Below are 18,446 nucleotides of genomic sequence, written 5' to 3'. Positions count from 1 at the left end.
AGTTTTTTTGTTCCAACATTCCCCTGTGAAACCAATTTGAAATTCACTTGATCCAGATTTGGATCTGCACAAAACACACTCACACACTCATAAATATCAGTTGATGAGTTTCTAAAAATGCCTGATATTGTTCATCAAGATCTAGGAATTATACTCAGAGGAATAAATGAAAATGTGGAAACCCATCCTATCTCACAATGGTAAAGAAAGTACATCCGTCCCCTGATCTCATGCACGTCTTTCCTGGTTCTGCCAGACTGAAGTGGACTTAGAGAAGATTCACCTGCCTCGAGCCACTAATCTTTACTTCATGTGCACATGTTTCCCCCTAAATCCTTTCACAGACAGTTTGAAGGTGTTTGTCCGGATTTAAAAACACTGGAGCGACTCCTTAAAAAACAATTCCACAACATCCTGACAGTTTTTCATTGATTACATGCAGGACGTTCTGTGTAGAGCTTTCTGTAAACAGTGAAGAGTGAAGTTAGAAATCTGTGCATCATCCTACCTGATTTATCTGCAATGAAGTATCGTCACTAAATTTTAATTTAATGAATTCTAAAATGTTTTCTACTACTTCTACACACTCAGCGTGTGTGTTATTGTATAATAACGCTCAGTGGTTAACCCACATTTCCACAGGTTGTATGTTATTGCCATTTTCTCACTAGTGTCAACAGCCGTCCTTCCTCTGGGTCAAACTGGTCTCTGTTTGATCCGTTTCAGCTCGTTCACACTGTCTGGAGATAAATGGGGCGCAGAGATGGGAAGTGCTCGTCTCCTAAGTGACCTTCGCTTTCTTTAGGTGTCATCTTCACCCGGGAGATGGTCTGAGAATCTCTCAGCAGTTTGCTTATCGTTGAGTATTTATTTACTGCATGAAGTGTCCACACTGTCCACTGAGACTGGTGTGGACATATGTTTGAGTTGGTTCCAGTTGATTGAGTGAACTGGACTTTACCGAGATAACATTACAGATAAATAAACAGTGACAATATGTAAAGTGTTATGTTTCTGTTATGTACCATGACTTAATATTCATTGCTCCTTTGCTATTTGTTATCATAAACTTCAGTGTATATTCACATACATTCGCTGCCTTGTTTTAATGAGATTCTATATCTAGTCTGCAAACTGCTGTTAAGAGATTATACTTAACTTCAGTAAATAGATGGATACGTAGGAGGATAATTAACACGGCTTAATCGAGACATCATTTCAAGTAATATTAGATTATAATTATTCAGTTTAGATAATAATGTTGAGAACAATTCGCTCTGATGGAATTTTTGTGTTATCAGTCTAGACTTTATTAATAACAAGATTAAATATATAGGCCAATCTTCAGATCTGCTCTCAACGTTTAATGATGTTATGTTTTTATAATTTTGCATTTTGTGTCTCCTTCATATTCTAAAAAGTGTCAAGTAATAAAATGAAAATAGAATAATATAAAATGGTGCAAACTGTTAGGGGAACTTTGAAACACGTTTTCAACCTGGTTTCAACCTAAGTCCCGCCTACTCTCGTCGCTCTGCACGGCGATTGGGTGCTTTGTTCCGTGACGTCACGTCCGTGTAGGAGGAAACCCGACGTAACAAACGCAGAGACCTGCAGATGGAGGAAAACATCCCAGTGACGCTGGAACATGGGAACTCCGAGTTCCACCAGAAGAACTTCCCACAGGCAGAGCAGCTGTACTCTCAGTTCATCACTTCCTGTTTGCTCTCCAGGTACTTCCCTCTGTGGGGCGGTGGAGTTAGCTCAAGGCTAACGACTTATTAGCTAGCGTCAACCAAGTGTATCCTCCTCTCTCTTCTTCCCTGTTATTATATAATTTAGCTGTTCTTCGTCTTCGTCTTCTTCTTCTTCTTCTTCTTCTTCTTCTTCTCTTAGTCTACAGGAAACAGCTTAACGTGCATACCGCCCCCTACTGCAAAAGAGTGTAACAACAGGTCATACAACAAATTTCCTCAAATTCCCTCTTTCAGCCTTTTGTCTTTTAAATAAGTTCACTGCACTTTGTAAGCTTTGGCTTTCTGCTTCATACAGATAGATAAATAAATAGATAATTCTGTTCCTTTCTATGAAGTTCTTGGTTGTGACTGAGTTTTGTATTTATTTAATGCTGTTTCTCTCTGATCCCTCACAGTAACCATGAGTGAAATAAACTAAATGGAGCGTGTCGTCTTTTTCACAGGAAATGTGATGCTGCCAGTTTGGCCAAAGCTTATAACAACCGCGGTCAGATAAAGTACCTCCGCGTGGATTTTCATGAAGCGGTGGAGGATTACACTGCTGCTATTCAGGCTGACGGTCACTATGAAGTACCTTTCTACAACAGAGGACTGATCCGATACAGACTGGGTAAGAACACGCACTTTAGAATGAGAATACACTGTAAGTTTAACGTGAATCTATTATCATCGGCAAGTCTGGCGGACAAGGGATTTCAGGAATAGACGTCTTAATTGATCTAACAATAATAAACCCAATTTATACAGCGGTTTTCAGAACCCGGTTACTAAGTGCTTTACAATAACAAGGACAGCAAAAAAAATTCAAAATGAAAGTGAAATTAACATTTATTCAAAGATGAACCTATAGTAAATTAAATCACAGTTGTTTGGCCAAATAGACTGCAGCTACCAATTTAAAGAAAAACAAATCAGGGTACTGTCTTATATTGTGATTCAAGGCCGGTCTCTGACACCCGTTTTTTAAGGTTCAGTTCATAGCACGTGAAAGTCGCCTATGCACAGACAAAAGGATGATGTGTAATAAAGATTTAAAACACCTAAGCTACATCTGCAACCTCATCTCAGTGGTCAGCGACTGTTTCTTAGCTGTTGCTGCTGTTCACATGCTCAGTCAGCTGCCTTGAAATATGATATTCATCAAATTTCTTTGAAAGGAGGAAAAAACACATCCTTTATTTATTTTTTGAACCCCACTATGATGACAAGGTGGAGCATGGTGGAACATGGTGTGTTCTTCCAGAGGACACTAGATGGAGTCGTGCCTTCACTCAGCCAGATGCCTGCAAACCCTGGAGCAGATTCTGCTGAAATCCCCAAACTGCTGAATCTTAAAAAAACAGTCAGCCAGTGCTTCACACATCATCAACTTATACCCAATCTGTGTTTATTTATTTGTTTTATTGTGTCTCAGGTTTCTTCGACGACGCCTTGAGTGACTTCCAGCAGGCGTTGAAGCTCAATCCAGAGTTTGAAGATGCCAAAGTGAGTCTGCAACAGACGCTTCTGGACCGGCAAGAGAAGACAAACCGAGGATACTGACACTCTCATAAACTACAGACAGCGTGTTTTATATGACCTGAAGTTTGGTGCTCAAAACAAAAGATACCGTCATTGTTTTCATTGTTGGATCTGAAGATGTTTTATCATGTGTCACACGCACATTGTAGCTGGAAATCAGACGATGGCTACAAAGCATAACATCCTTTGCTGTTTGTGCACATGACAGGAGGAAGTAGACACTGGATCAAGAGCGACGCTAATATGGATTTTTATTAAGCAGAGCATTTTTGATTCCTTTCCTGAGCAATCTCCAGCCTCTTTCAGTGGGAAAAACAATATAATGGCCTCATAAATGAAAGTATATCATCGCATATGTCTGTGAATGGAGAGTGCAGATGAATCGACCGAGCTGCAGCGGGCAAAACTACAGACGTGGGTTTTACTGTCAGTAATAAACGTTTGTTCCCCACCTTGAAGTCACTGGGAGGATGTTTGTGACCATAAGCAAACAATATCAAATGTTAATACCGATTAATAATGAGGAGTCTCAAAGGAAGACAAGTGTTTATATTGGTGCCTGATTTTAAAGAAAGATTCTAATGCAGGTTTAAAACAATCTTTTGACCCTGCATTTTTTTTAAATAATCAAATATATAAATATCTGTGGTAAATAATTATTTATAGATCTGAAAAACTAGCCAAGTGGATAAAATAATATTTTAATCTATTAACTAAAAGAAAACTTATTGGAAAGTATTTTCGATAATGTATAGATAATTCAATTCTTGTTTTTTGAGATTTGCTCATTCGTAATTCTGATGTGAATATTAAGTTGTATTTCAGATCTAGACTTTTGTGAAGAAAAGTATATTTATATATACTTTATATATATATATATTTCTGATGTTAAACACATATAGGTTTGTACATAATCAGTGAATAATAAATTATTTTTCCTGCACACATCTGATGAATGATGATTTTCTTTTGTTTTCAAAGATTCCGATATCAAACCCCTCTGAGTGGGTTTGAGTATGTGTGTGTGTGTCTGTGTGTGTGTGTTTGTGAGGCAGGTGTGAATCACTGATGCGTCTCACCTGTGCGTCCTAATCAAGTGATGTATAAGGCCCTTGGTGGCTTCTTGGTAAAGCAGTCAGCCACTTCACAGCAGGGCTGGTTTGTAGATTGTAGTTTGCTGGGCTTTCAGTGCCCCGCTCTGAAAGTGGTTTGATTCCTGTGATTATTTTTGTCTTAGTACAGAACAACATGACGAGGCCTGAGCACATGTAAGTTTGTTTGGTCTGTTAGCAGCAACCTCCAGCCTTTGTTTCACTTGTTTCTGACTGATGACCTCTTTGTTATAGTCTGTTATGGACCTTCATGATAGCTGCAGTTGTCGCCTTGGCCCCACCGAGGCCGGATCTGAAGCACAATTCTCAGTCAGGTAAGAATAAGTCACGTTAACTGACCTTATTTGTACCTTGCATCAGTTTAAATGCTCTGCTGAGCTGACTTCTCCTCACGTCTCCACACAGGCAGCGGTCTCAGGTCAGACTGTGCAGGGAATCTGATGAGAGTCTCCTTGGACAAGGCTCTGGCTGTGGGGAACCAGCTTGAGGTGGAAGCAATCAGTGAGTATGAACTCATGTTAACTATGATCAGATTGGGTCGTCACTCCGACGTGACCCTTGGAGTTTTTGCCTCTGCTCTCCAGATGGCACCCAGCTTGTTGTGTTGACACCCAGCCTGGCTGCTCAGTGTGGATACAGCATGGAGTCGGACCCCTGGGGCAACACCAGAATCTACACGTCTCTGATGGGCTGCTATGTGGTCAATAAGGTGTGGTGAGCTGTTATTTTCATGCTAATTGTCCAGAGTCTTCCAATGGGAATGATTTAATTTGTCAGAGTAGACTCTAAAAACCAAACCGGCAATTGAGATTTTCATTACTAGATTTTGACTTTTACTTTGACGGGGACCAACTTAAAACTATTTGTGCTGCGTCTGAATATTTATCAAATCAGCCAAGTGTGTAAAGTTTCTGTACATGACAAAAGTGAGGAATTCATTACTTATGAGCTGAATTTAAAAGGTAAATGTTTTTTCCCTTGATTTTAGACTTTAAACAATTTTTCAACTGCTGCCAAATATTTTACAGATGTAGATTAATGACTTGCTTCCTTTCTTGTCTGTGCCTTTTTTTTTAATTTATAGGATGATGAAACATTTAATGTCGGGTTGAGACTCCAAATGGACAACTATGAGAATCCTTCCGATGTGGTCACTCATGATGTGACTAAGACGTGCAGCTACACTCGCTGGGCCTCCAGAGAAATTCTCTGCGAGAGGAACTACATGGAAGTATGTTTCCTTATATTGTGGTTTTACAAGACCAGTTAATGAGAGTTTTTTTTTTCTCCAGTATGGCACTTAGTGGCTGGAAAAAGTTTCCACCAAATGATTGCAATGTAATGTCCCTGACAGTGAACTGTATAAATGTTACTCTGAGTTTAAATCTGGCCTTTTCTTTTAGGTTTCACACCACATGGCTAAACCTGCTGAGGCTAAGGGACAAGCTAAAGCTGAAACCCAGATCAATGGCACTCCTGGTGTATGCTTTTAACAATTCTCTTGCCACACACTTTCTCTACCTGCACCATTTGGTTATCCCCAAACAAGTTGTTGACTCGTTTTGTCCCCTCCAGGAATCAGATGGAGCACAAGGTATTTGGAAAATGACGTTTTACACTCCTGACCCAGTTCCGATGGTGCTGAGGGAGGCCATCCAGGCTGGCTACGCTGCCATGACCACCACCAACCGCCTGGTTGTGCGAAGCCCTTACGATACAGCAGAGACTACCTCTGAGGAGGTAAGTGACTCACCTGCTTGTTCACCATATCATCCTCCACTTGAATGACAGTCAACACCATGTGTAGGTGGCTGGAGTCCCAATGGCTGTTTTAAAAGTGAGCGCTTACTACAAGGCATCGGACGGTTTGCGCACGGTGAACATGGCAGCTGCTTGTCCCACAGGTGAGTCTCCAAGAATCTGGACAGCATAGATTGGGTTTATGAGTGCGGTTTAGTCAACGATTGTTTCTTCAACAGGCGGCGTCCTCTTCACCGAGGAGGTGATCTCTTGGTACGTTCCTCGTCGTGTGACGCCCCTGGTAGACGGCAACTTTAAAATCCTAGAAATGTTCATGGGTATCAACGGCCAAAGGCTGGATAAATCTCAGATGGCTGCACGAGGGTACACACTATCTGCCACAGAGTTTCACATCATCGTCGAGATCCCCGTGGGCTCGCCTGATGGTTACTACAAGGTTGGGAAGTGTATAAATTTACAATTCAAGGCTCTGGTCACTGGTCCCTTTTTTTTTTTCATGATTTATTAAAGCTACCATGAATAATTGCAGAGCCATGCCCCAGATTACCAGTACCACATCACCTATAGTGTGGAGCCCATGCTGGAGGTACTGTGGAGGGCAGAGGACACCCAAGATGATACCAGATACAAGATTTTGTTCCCAGTGACTACCCCTCTGATGCCCAGACCTCCACACCTCAAAGATGGTGAGTCCCACTTCTCTGGTTGAGGCTATGGGAACTTGTAGCAAAGCTAAACCTGTCCCCCTCTGTTCCTCAGACACTGTCCCACAGGACAGGATGTTCACTCTGTACGTGGGAACCTTTCTTCACGATGTGGAGCTCAGGAACATCACATTCTCCACTGGAGTTCTCACTGTAGAGGAAAGTAAGGCCAGAGGCTTTTCGGTGCAGGAGTACGGCTTCTCCAATGGATCGAAGAGCTTCTCTCTGCAAGTGCCTTTCGACGCTGATGTCGTCCTGAAACATGTATGCAACATTACAATATCATTCAGATGAACTCAATTCTGTTGTATTTGTTTGGATGCGTTCTGTAGCTGATCTTCTTAAAATTCTGCAGAATCCTGAGCCCTTGGTCACATCCTACTTTCTCCCTTTGGTCTTTGGATTTCTAACTCTGCCGGAAGAAACTTCCTTTGCCCTCTCGGTGGATTTGCAGGCATCTCTGCAAGATGTTGGTGAGACCATCTTGATATTTGATACTTGACATCATGACTTTCTATAATGAAACTTGGGAGAAACCCTATTTGTTGCATTCTCCTTCAGTGCTTCCCACAATGTCTGGTTCCTGTGACCAGGACGCTTTTTACATGAGCGTGAAATACGGAAGTCAAGGCCCCAGTTTCCAGACCCAAGTTGGGTCCCAGCAGCTAACCCCTGAGCTGATGGAGACTTACAACTTTGTAGAAAACAAGACACACTTCAGCCTCGTGGTGCCAATGAGAGCCAATGACTCAGTATATGAGGTAAGTTACGTATGAGGATTTTGATACTGACTAACCTATTTGCACTGGGTACATTAACTTTCTGTCTTGCAGCTAATTACCTCTGACTCACTCAGAGTCAGACTTGACGTTGTCTTGTGGGACTCCATCAACAACTGGGTGCTTGCCGATCTCCACATGTCCTGCAGTTTCCCCTTCTTGACAACTCGTAAGACCACAAGTCTAGGATTTCTGCTGGCTGAATGTGAAACGTCTAATTGACAAATTGTGTTCTCCCTAAAGGGTGCTACCCAAACGGCACAATGAGCACCCTGGTTTTTAAGCTGGAATCTGTGCCCAACATGGACCTGAGCATGCTGACTATGAAGGACCAGTCCTGCAAACCAGTTTTTCACAACGATTACTTTGCTGTAGTTGCTTTCAACGTCGATACCTGTGGAACAACTAGAACGGTAAATTACTGCCAACTTAATCTAGAGATTGAAAGCGCCTTTGGCAAAAATGTTAATCCTCCCTTGTCTTTAGTTTTTTGACAACTTCATGCTGTATGAAAATGAGATCAGCCTCAACAACCGCAACAAAGGAGCCGCCTACATGACACCAGTGGATCCAGAGTACAGGTAACGACAGTCTTAACCCGTATAATAGGTTTTTGAGATTTTTTTTTTTTCATTGTGACATGTTCCTGTTTTTTTAGGCATAAGATTTCCTGCTACTATGCGGTGAATGACATGCAGACTGTTGCTTTCAACCCTGAACCAATAAACAAACAACCTGCAGCAGAGATCGGATCAGGACAACTGATGGCGCAGATGAGGCTCGCTGAAGGTATGTGTGAACTTCTCAGAATGGCAAACTCTTGTCCTGTTGGTGCTAACATTGTCTGTCCACTCTATTTTGTGCGTCTCTTCTCCAGATTCCTCGTACGACTTCTTCTACCAAGCAGAAGATTATCCAGTAGTGAAATACCTGAGACAGCCTCTGTATTTTGAGGTGGAGCTGCTGTACTCCGCAGATCCGCAGCTGGAGCTCATCCTGGAGAACTGCTGGGCCACTCTGCATGAAGACAGGACGTCTCTGCCCAGCTGGGACATTATTGTGGACAGGTAATGAAGCGTAGTCTTTTACAAAACTACAGTAGCAACGGTTTCTTGACAATGATATTCAAATTGAGGTTGCTTTGCTTGACTGAAGGATTCAGAAGCTTGAATCAAAGCCTCATTTGATTTGACAAGATGTTTGTTTTTAAACTTGCTCCACGACAAACTGTTTGTTTCCCATCTCTCCACCAGCTGTGAGAATCGGGATGACAGCTACGTGACCGTTTTCCACCCGGTTACGATGGACACCAGAGTTGCCATCCCGTCCCACGTCAAACGCTTCTCCATACAGATGTTCACCTTCACCGAAGATGGCGAGGTTCTGAAAGAGGAGGTAATTTAAGAACGTGAGTTACTCTCCTCCGGGCCACAGGATGAATCTTAACCCTCTGTGCCAAATCTGCCCATGTCCCACAGATCCACGTCCACTGTGACACGGTGGTCTGTCACACAAACGGCGACACAGATGACTCCTGCAGGGGCCAGTGTGTGAATCCTACAGGCACGAAGCCCTACAGCCAGCAAGGGGTTAAAATCGAATGACTATAAATCCACACTTTGAGTCGTACTGAACTTTATCTTTTTGCTTCTTTCCAGGGCAAAGAAGAACAAACTCCAGCAACCAAAAGCAGTTCTCTTCTGGACCAATCCGGTTATCTACTCAGTCAAACTTCTGAATAAAAAAAAAATCTTAAAATGATATCCTAGTTTGTTGTTATATGCCCAAGGCTTTGACTGGTTCCCCAGTGTACAGCCAGTTATCGACTTCTGGCAAACTGGAGGTTTTCCTCATTTGGGAGAGTTGTTGCAGAGTGACCAGATGAACAATAGCACTTTTTATTATCTGTAGACAAAATGCATTGGAGCTGCAGTAAGAGCCCCCCCCCCCAAGAGGATTCATTTCTTTTGAAATGTCTGAATCATCTCTACAGCACATGTTGGTCAGCAATGGACTAATGACTTGTGTCTAGAAACTTTATTTGGGGATGGTCTATAATCCACTCAATTTTTCTTTTTGGTATAGTCTTCAGAAATTGGTAGATTTGTCCTTTAGAAGCAGGATTAAACTAAGGTTTGTGTGCCACAGTTCACCTTAATCCTTTTTGCCAAATGCATCTTTTGAATTGTTTCTAATCAGGATTTTTAATTTTTCCTTCATCAAAATGACCTCTCCCCCAGTTGTTGCCTCTGAGAAGTTGTTTATTGTGCCACCAAAACTGACAAGTTCAGGAATGAAGCCATTTAATATTGGGGTAAATCTGGAATTTCACTAGAGGGTGTCCCAGCTTCTGATTTGCAATTTGGTGCAGCTTGGTTGAATTTGAGGACAGTTGGGCCATGGTGGAGGTTTACACTAAATGTATTGAGCACTTTAATAGAGACAATCATTCCTGCTGAAACAGGGTTCAGGAATCTGATCGCTCTACCTCCTGAGCCACAAACGTGTCTTAAAAGTAAATTCAGCCCCCCCACCCCAATTTCATACTCTGCACAAGTACAAATGAGGTTTCTATAATGCAAACAAATGGTATCAACCTTCCACTCAATTCACCAAGAGCTCATCAAATTTGTGGCCCATGGTTTATAGCCCATTGTAGAGGAATCTCATGAATGAACCAGACATCAAGTTTGAAAACATTGTTCCTAAAAGTGAAGCCAAACCACTCCATGTTGGTAGACAGGATATGGCTAAAAAATGTGTAGTTTCAGTCATTTCTCAGTAAATTTGTTTTATCAATTCTATAAAAAACATCTTTTACTCGATCACACCATGTACTCAGGTTGATTCCAATACCAGTGGACAATAAAGATTAGAAAAAACAAGCTGATAATTGTTCCATAATGAAAACCAATTCTCCAAATGAACATCACATGGAGCTCAGCGTAAGTTCAATAAGACTTAAACCCTGCATCCAGATCAGCGGGCGGTCCTAAATATTGGCAACGCCCACAGGACGGCTTAACCCATACCGTCAGCTGATCGTGGGCTTTCCCATTACATCCAATCAGGCCCGCGAGGGTTCCTTCAGCCAGTCACACAGCAGCTGTCAAACTTTAAAAATCCCTTCTCTTCCTCAGCAGTGTCAATGCAGCGACTCGCTCAACCCCTCCTCCACCCCAATCGCCTCCGTTCCCAAGGAGAACATTCATCATCTCTCCCGGATCCCGACGACAACCGACCACGGACTAAGGTGGCAGCTGACTGCCTGACAGACTTGTTACTCGTGGCATCCATTGCACTTCTGTCCATCCTGGGAGAAGGATCCCTCGCATGTGGCTCTTCCTGAGGTTTCACGTTTTTCCCTTCAAAAAGGTTTTTTTTTCGTAGTTTTTCCTCACTCTTGCGAGGGTTAAGGACAGAGGATGTCACACCTAGGAAGTCCAACATGGCAATGCCCATACATCGGCCATCCAAACAAACGACTGATGAACCACCACCAGTGTCTAGATCCCGGGGGGTATTCCTGTATGACGTTCTTCTCTACCCCCTCCTAATTCTGATGACATCACACAGGGGTCTAAAATGCCCAAAAACTATAAATATTCACATTTCCTACGCATTGTGAAAATATGTAAATAAAACTTGTTAAATCAAAAACCAAGTCTCTCCTGATTGAACTAAAGTTATAATAGAAAACCACGCAGTGTAAACTCTTGTAAAACCACTTTTATTAGGATTGTGTTATCTTTATGGGTCCCGATGACACGTGTTTGTAACTGTGTGCGTCTGAAACCGCTCGTCTTTGACCTGCGGAGGAAAAGAAAACATTTGATTTATTGCCAGAACATTTTGTACCGTGATACCAGAGTATGCATAGTTCACCTTTAATCCGGTTCTGCTGGTTTGAACACTTCCCATTACAAACGCCACCATTCCTGTCATCACAGATCGCCACATCACAGTGGACAAAGAGCTGCAGGGTACGAACAGATGAAAGAGTTTGTCCATATGTGAAGCATGAGAGAACAGAAGTGTTTTTTAAAGTGTTAATTACCTGGCGACTCAAGTTATCTTGATCTTCAGCGAAGGCAAACATCTGGACCTCGAAGCGTTTGACGTGAGACGGATACGGAACTCTGGCTTCCGCCCACACAGGATGGAAGACCAGCTGGTATGGGTCTACTGGGTTTGCACAGCTGGAAGAGAGAAGAGTTTACATTTTCACCATTTCCTGTTATTTTACAACAGACGACACCAGTGTTTGGTTACCCGTCGATGATGAGGTTCCATCTGGGTTTGGACATCCTGTCGTCTTTCAGTGTCGCCCAGCAGTTCTCCAGCTCCAGGGACACCTGGGGATTGGTGGACCTCATCAGCTCGATCTCAAAATACAGCGGCTGTTGTAAGTACTTGGCGATGGGGTAGTCCTCGCTTCTGTGGAACGAGCTGTAGGACTCGTCTGACGGAGGAGGGACAGAAAGTGTTATTGAGTCTTCATCGTACGACTTGCTAACTTGATTCAAGAGGTGCCAATGACTCGTTAATGTTGTAAAGCCAACGTGAAAAGAAGTGCACTCAGAACTTCTCACCCGAAGCGATTCTCATCACCACCTCCAGCTCGCCCTTTGCGTTTTCAGCGAATGGTTCACTCCGGCGAGGTCGCGGGTGGAAGGCCACAGCGCGGGTTGTGTTGATGTCATAGTAACAAGAAATCTTTAACCTGGAGGAACGACAACAGTGTGATCGCCTTGTAAAAAACTAACATGAGGCAAAATTGATTTTTGGAGATGATTGGTCTGGCGTTTAACTGGGATTCATGTCGTATTTAATTGACTTAAATCACCAGACTTTTGATAAGAAACTCTTCATAGATTAGGAAGATTGTCCCATCAGGGCTGCAACTATCAAGATATTAGATAAGAAATGCAGGAAATGCAAATTAGTGAGGCTGTGACTGAGGATTGTTTGTCCCGGAATCGTTGTTTAATAAATAACGTGTTTCAGCCCATGTTTAAATGGTAATTGATCATTTTGAAAAATGCTAAAAAAAAGCTTAGAATTGCAGTGCACCTCTATTTCCTCAGTCTTATAATGAGCCCGCCCAGATTTGATGAGGGCGTTGACTTTAACATCATGATGAGTAGTCTCAACTGGCACCAGCCTCAAAAGGTCACTTTGATACTGGAATCCATGAAGCCACATTTCGCATTAATTTTGTGAGACGTACATTATTTTATTGCACAGTAACTTTCAGACACTCACTCGTACTCGGGCTCTTCTGTTTCTGATTCCTGTGAAGGTTGAAGCTCATCCGGCAGAGAGATCTCATTTTCATACAGCATCACGTTGGAGAAAAACTAAGAAATCAAAAGTAGAAATTTAGTCATGTTAGATCTTAATGTAGAACAATGTAGAGCAGCGTTTCTTCACCTTTCTGGTCGTCCCACACGAGTTCCCTGTGAAGACGAAGAAGGCGTGGCGGTCGTCGCTGTAGACAGGACCACAGCTGGGGTCAGAGAGGGTGAGCTCACTGGGCTTCAGACTGGGAACCGACTCCAGCTTCACAGCCAGAACTGTGATGGTTCCATTAGGAAAACACTCTGGAGGAGAAAGACGGGAACTGTTACTGTGCACGTTTGAGTTTTGGCAACAAAGAGATTATGTATTTTCTCTAAAACGAACCAGTCAGGGTTAAGGGGAATTTGCAGGATAAAGAGAATTCTTGAATGTTCCTGTTGTTTTCTGGATCCTTCAACGTCATGTCCACTCTGCTCTTGATGGACGACGACTCAACAGCCTGAGCAGTCAGAAGTCACAAGAACAGAACATTTCTTAAAGGTATGGACAGAATATCGAGGATTGCATTGCATCTTTGCACAACCATTACTTGATTGAGCTCGGACCTCAAACACGGCGTCAGCGGCTGAGAACGGCACGACCAAACTGAAGTGGGTGTCGTTCTCCTTGAACCCGTACAGGTGAGCCAGGCTGGGGGTCAACATCTGCTTTCCCACGATGGTCTGAAAGTTGATGCCCTTAGTTCCGTATTGCACGAGAACATAGAAGTTTTCATGATCACATCCACCGGAGACAGAGGGAGCAACTGGAGGAGGAGGAAGACACTGAGGTTATAGAAGATTGCATGTTGTTCACGAGGTTCAGGGAGGAGGAGAGGATTTGACAATCACTAGTTGCCTTATTTGGTCACTTAATATTTATTGTTCCTTAGTTACTTACCCTCTTTTTGCTTTAAATTAAAAACAAATTTTTTCTTAGTCACTATTTGTAAATATTTCTTTTGAATGGATAAAGTTTTTGGTTTATAGATCAATTCCTCTCGTTAACTCTGTTTTGAATGAATCCATTAAGAGAACAGACCTATGTCTACTAATGTGGCTTCCAGATTAGCGGTATGAGAAAATGGCGCAAACTCCGGCAGCACCAGCAGGCCCAAGGTCAGCTTAAGAGAAAACACTGCCGTCCCCTTCTCTCTCTGTTGGGGAGAAGATCATCAACCAAAACATATATAAAAAATAATAATTATATACGTATTTTCCAAGCTGAGGTCGAAGCTCACACTCGTTTGTTGGACTACAGGATCCGTGAAGGGCACGTCGAGGGTGAAGACCTTCAAGCTGCTGTTGGGGGCCGTGTGCTCCAGGACGTTGAAGCCCCGGGCGCTGCAGTCTGTGACGGACAAAACCTCCGAGGGGAAGGTGACGTTCACAAGAGCCACGTCGGAGCCGAAGGGGCCGATCAGCATCTTGAAGATCCGCTCCTCCGGAACGGTTTCTGTGAGGGAGCACACAAACAGGAATGAGGGCAGGTTGGACTTATTCATTGAAAACTCCACACATCTTAAAAACTCACTGTCGATAACCTGTGCAGGTCGAGGCAGTAACGGCGTGGCGATGGGAAACAGGACTTTGTAACTGGTGTCCTCGTGAGTGGTTTCCTCCGTCCAGAGCAGCTCCAGCATCGGCTCTATCATGTAAGAAGTGAGGTATTGATTGTTCTGAATGTGACTCTGCCAAAAAAAAAAAGAGGAAAAAGGGCATTAAACTCAAATCTAATGACGTGTCCCATTAAAAAGAAATTACAGAAACCATAGAAAGTTAACTGGAGCCAGAAAAGCATCGAGTGGAGGAATAAAGAAATTAGATTAGATTAGCACTTTGTGGGGTGGAAATATTAAAACCTGATATTTTGAATGTTGAAAATATTAAATAAATGAATGTAAATGTACGATGAAATAAGAGCCCAAATGATTATTAATTGGAGATTTTGATATCAAACTGTATTCAGTGCCAGAGACCTTAAAGTAGCCACCGGTGGCACCGACAGGAATTTTGAGGACGATGTAAATGTTATTGACGGAGAGAGAGTATCGCCTGGCAGCCATCTCAGTGGCGTCCAGTCTCTCGCCATCGACGCCCACGTGCACCTCCACCAGTTTGAACTGCCCGGCGGTAACCAGCGGGTCGATGTGCCGGGGCAGGAACCAGGTGATCGTGTTGGGAGTGAAGTGAACGCTGCCTGTAAATGAAAAAAGATACTCGCACATCAAACAGGAAGTAAAATCATCGATTCGATTTTAGGTGAAGTCCTCCGCTCTCAAAATGCTGTCTTTACCCTCCACGGTCGGACAGGCAGCCGCTGCATTGATCTGAGTTGCCAGCCATTTCTTTTCAAAGATGGTGGAGGTCTGGAGCACAGTCATCGGTACGCCGGCTACCTGCAGGAAGAAATGAGTGGTAAAGTTGCAGATGATAGACAAACGCTTGAGAAGAGGAAAATCCAGTTACTCAGGATGTGGGTAATTCACGACAATGGGGGCCATTAATAAAATTAAGTCTACTGGGTTGTTTAACTGTGCCAATTGGATGCAAGACAAAGTGATTTAAAAAAGGGAGCTTGGTCTTATTGTGTAATCAGGGAGCTGAGGGTAATAAATCCTCTGGTGCACTGGTAGGTCAACACTTGTTCATGTAACTTAGCGGCCTGCGCTCCACTCACATTCTGGGTGTACGTTTCAGACGCCGTGTGTGGGGCTCGCAGCACCAGCCTCGACGGAGTGCTCGCCATCCCGTAACCACTTCTCTGGGCCTCGGCCACCGTCATGACCTTCTCCTCGGGGGTGAAGAACACGACGGACGTGATCCTGAATCCGGCGTCCATGGGCTTTTTCTGTGTGTGAAGGGAAAGCCATTAAATACAGGTGAAAAGATGTTCCAGAATTTATATATTTAAAAAAAAAAAATTCTAACCTCTGCACCTCGTCGAGGATCAAGCTTTGGGTTGACCCCTAGGAGAGGATGTGCAGGCACAGCATAGTCGTCTGGAGCCGCCCTTTTCACAGACACCTAGAGAGGAGGCCACTTTAGAAATGATGATCCATCTCTCCCCTCGTTTTTACAGTGGCGTCAAATGTAGTAGCCTTGATGCTAATACGGGTCATAAAGCTACTTATCATATAGACTGGCCCGTGACCCCTGACAGTCCTGCAGCGTTCACTTGCCTCCATGTAGTTACGCTCACACACTATTTCCCTGGAGCTCCAGGCGGCGTGGCGGCAGGTTTCGGCCACCTGGTGCAGCTCGTCCTCGGCCATCCGGTTCCCCTTCAGACGAAGATTTAACGTTGTGGTGAATGCGTCGTCCTGCAGAAAGAACACAACTCAGAACACAACTCAAAACCCATTGAAGACACAATCGGTGCCGCTGCTCGACAAAAACACCCAACATCTCCAGTTGTTCTTTACCACATTGTGAACGAAGCAGTTTTGCAGGGAGACGTAAATCACGGCGTTCCCCTGCTGGTCCGTCTTCATGCTGAAGCCACACTGAGAAGCCAGGCTTGGTGTGAGAAGGATGCTAGAGTTATCTGAGGTGGAGGGGGAAAAGAGAGGGAAGTTTACAAAGAGTGAGTTTTAGAAGTTGAAAAGAATAAATTCAGAAATGTCGACTTACTTATGACGACAGAGACTTCAAGAAGTTTCCCTCCAAGTGGACCAACATCCACACGCAGGATGTTCCCCAGACATTTAGAGCGGATATCTGGGATTAAACAAATTTCCATTCAGTAGAGTTCAAAAAGACAAAATTCACTGATTCAAATGACCAAAGAAAATAAAAAAAACATACTTGTAGGTGGTTTCTTTTGAGCTTCTATGTTTACAGCAGCTATCAGGAGAATAAACCACCTGAAAGACATTGAATCATTTTCAGTGTTAAATCAAATCTGGAGCCGTGAACAAAGGAAACTTGACAAGAGGCAAAAACGACAAACCCCAATCTGTATGAACAGGCCATGGCAGTAGAGGTGGAACACTGGGAACCACAGAGCGCTGTTTTTTTGCAGATTTGAATGCACTTACTGGGAAAGTAAACTCTGTGGGCGGGAGTTGGAGGTTCCTGTTCAACACAGGTGGATCCTATCACCGGCTGATGGAGGTAATTGTGAGGACGGGTGGTGTCGAGTTCAACTATAGTTTAAAAAAACACTTTTTATTATATCTCTGTTTTTGAGTGGCCACTATTTACACACATAGTCCGTGGTTTGGGTCTATTTTGTTGATTTAGTTTTTTTAATTTCATGATTAAAATTTCGTGTCTGAACATTAACAGCCATAATGTGCAAGTGTAAAAACACTCGAGAATAAAATACATTGTATAATAAATACATGCATGTATACACATCAAATAAAAATACATCAGACTCAAAACTGTGAGAAATAATTATTAATAATGATAATGTATTTCTAAAAGCAAATGAAATTAATTCATAAAAAAATAAACACACATTAAACGGTTATCAAGGGCGTTCAGGGCCACATATTTGATGTATTACATAAATACAGATAAATAAAATCTAAAATAATTAGTAGATTTTGTTTTATTTTCTTCCCCTCAGTCTTTATTGTTTTATTATTTTTATCTTACTTTATTACAACAGTAAATTCAGAGAAGGGTCCACCATTCGTTGGTCTTCACACCAGAGTCCTCAGCGGCTTGTGTTGGATCCCAGGTGGAGTTAGGAAGCTACATAGAAAACCAGTGTAGGAAGGTCTCTGAGGACACGATGACTGTCTTGGAGACGGAGCGAGAAGACACACCGATGGTTTGACGAGCCGAGCCAAGGTTGAGACTCATTGGTCCAGAGAAGCATCGTGAAGAGTAATGACATGTGGCCTCTGTGACGTGCAGGGAGATTGTATTACTCACATGTTTTACAAGGACAGCTCCGATTTGGTTCTGCTGCTGCCTAAGACATCGTCCGTCTCCAAAATAAAAGAAAAACTGTCTCTTACGTTGCAAACTTCACCAGAGCAAACATATTTATTTGATTAAGGACATTTTGGGAATAAATAATGGAACAAGAGCAAGTTAAAGGTGTGGCCAACTCATCAAGACACATTAGATATTCATGTTTCTGTGACACAAACATTTATAAATTGTGAAAGTATTTTTACTAAATCTAAAAAGTGAGGTGCAAACCAAAGAACAAGTGTCAATAAATGGATGAATAATTTATAAGATTCAGACACTGATGACTATGAGACTACGTTTTATTGAGTTATAAATCTACTCAACCAATTTCCATACGACACAAGGAGGAAGCCATTACAGTTTGGTGTGGATGCAGATCATTGGGGGATCATGACCTTACTCTTTCACTTTTTTTTACTTTGCAAGATCAGGTGTTTTTTCTAAATTATATTTTCATTGATTTCTTAGAGAATAATTTATGGATCTTGTTGAAGAAAATCTGGAGTTTTTGCGAGACTGAAAATAATTGAATGATCCGGAT

At 42.7% G+C, this 18,446-nt stretch overlaps 3 protein-coding genes across 4 annotated transcripts; 2 read left to right on the top strand and 1 right to left on the bottom strand.

Annotated features, from left to right (window-relative positions):
- Positions 1 to 1,560: 1,560 nt before the first annotated feature.
- Positions 1,561 to 4,225, top strand: ttc32 (tetratricopeptide repeat domain 32). The gene is made up of 3 exons (XM_062412111.1): positions 1,561 to 1,733; positions 2,201 to 2,367; positions 3,172 to 4,225. The coding sequence occupies exons 1-3, from the start codon at positions 1,618 to 1,620 to the stop codon at positions 3,297 to 3,299; spliced, it is 411 nt and encodes a 136-aa protein (XP_062268095.1). The 5' UTR covers positions 1,561 to 1,617; the 3' UTR covers positions 3,300 to 4,225.
- Positions 4,226 to 4,412: 187 nt separating this feature from the next.
- LOC133973090 (uncharacterized) lies at positions 4,413 to 9,392 on the top strand. 2 transcript variants are annotated; one of them, XM_062410735.1, is made up of 21 exons: positions 4,413 to 4,546; positions 4,625 to 4,704; positions 4,796 to 4,891; positions 4,975 to 5,099; positions 5,475 to 5,621; positions 5,794 to 5,871; positions 5,966 to 6,130; positions 6,198 to 6,294; positions 6,370 to 6,587; positions 6,681 to 6,837; positions 6,911 to 7,119; positions 7,211 to 7,328; positions 7,417 to 7,616; positions 7,689 to 7,803; positions 7,878 to 8,047; positions 8,121 to 8,215; positions 8,293 to 8,423; positions 8,512 to 8,701; positions 8,888 to 9,029; positions 9,113 to 9,197; positions 9,293 to 9,392. In XM_062410735.1, the coding sequence occupies exons 1-21, from the start codon at positions 4,527 to 4,529 to the stop codon at positions 9,370 to 9,372; spliced, it is 2,718 nt and encodes a 905-aa protein (XP_062266719.1). In that variant the 5' UTR covers positions 4,413 to 4,526; the 3' UTR covers positions 9,373 to 9,392. The 2 variants fall into 2 exon arrangements, with proteins under 2 accessions (XP_062266719.1, XP_062266720.1); XM_062410736.1 differs by lacking the exon at positions 9,113 to 9,197 and having other exon boundaries at positions 8,888 to 9,042.
- A 1,956-nt stretch (positions 9,393 to 11,348) lies between these two features.
- Positions 11,349 to 17,018, bottom strand: LOC133973545 (uncharacterized). The gene is made up of 21 exons (XM_062411477.1): positions 16,926 to 17,018; positions 16,781 to 16,839; positions 16,607 to 16,693; positions 16,399 to 16,520; positions 16,156 to 16,296; positions 15,905 to 16,000; positions 15,654 to 15,824; positions 15,270 to 15,372; positions 14,953 to 15,173; positions 14,508 to 14,664; positions 14,215 to 14,429; positions 14,016 to 14,130; positions 13,541 to 13,740; positions 13,320 to 13,434; positions 13,068 to 13,237; positions 12,900 to 12,994; positions 12,227 to 12,357; positions 11,907 to 12,096; positions 11,692 to 11,833; positions 11,520 to 11,610; positions 11,349 to 11,444 (listed from the first exon to the last, which is right to left on the bottom strand). Exons 1-21 carry the CDS (start codon positions 16,946 to 16,948, stop codon positions 11,368 to 11,370), a joined length of 2,721 nt encoding a protein of 906 aa, XP_062267461.1. The 5' UTR covers positions 16,949 to 17,018; the 3' UTR covers positions 11,349 to 11,367.
- Between the last annotated feature and the right edge of the window lie 1,428 nt (positions 17,019 to 18,446).

Source organism: Platichthys flesus, chromosome 18 (assembly GCF_949316205.1).
Source record: "Platichthys flesus chromosome 18, fPlaFle2.1, whole genome shotgun sequence".
NCBI classification, from domain to species: domain Eukaryota; kingdom Metazoa; phylum Chordata; class Actinopteri; order Pleuronectiformes; family Pleuronectidae; genus Platichthys; species Platichthys flesus.
This window is presented reverse-complemented; position numbering and strand designations above follow the sequence as displayed.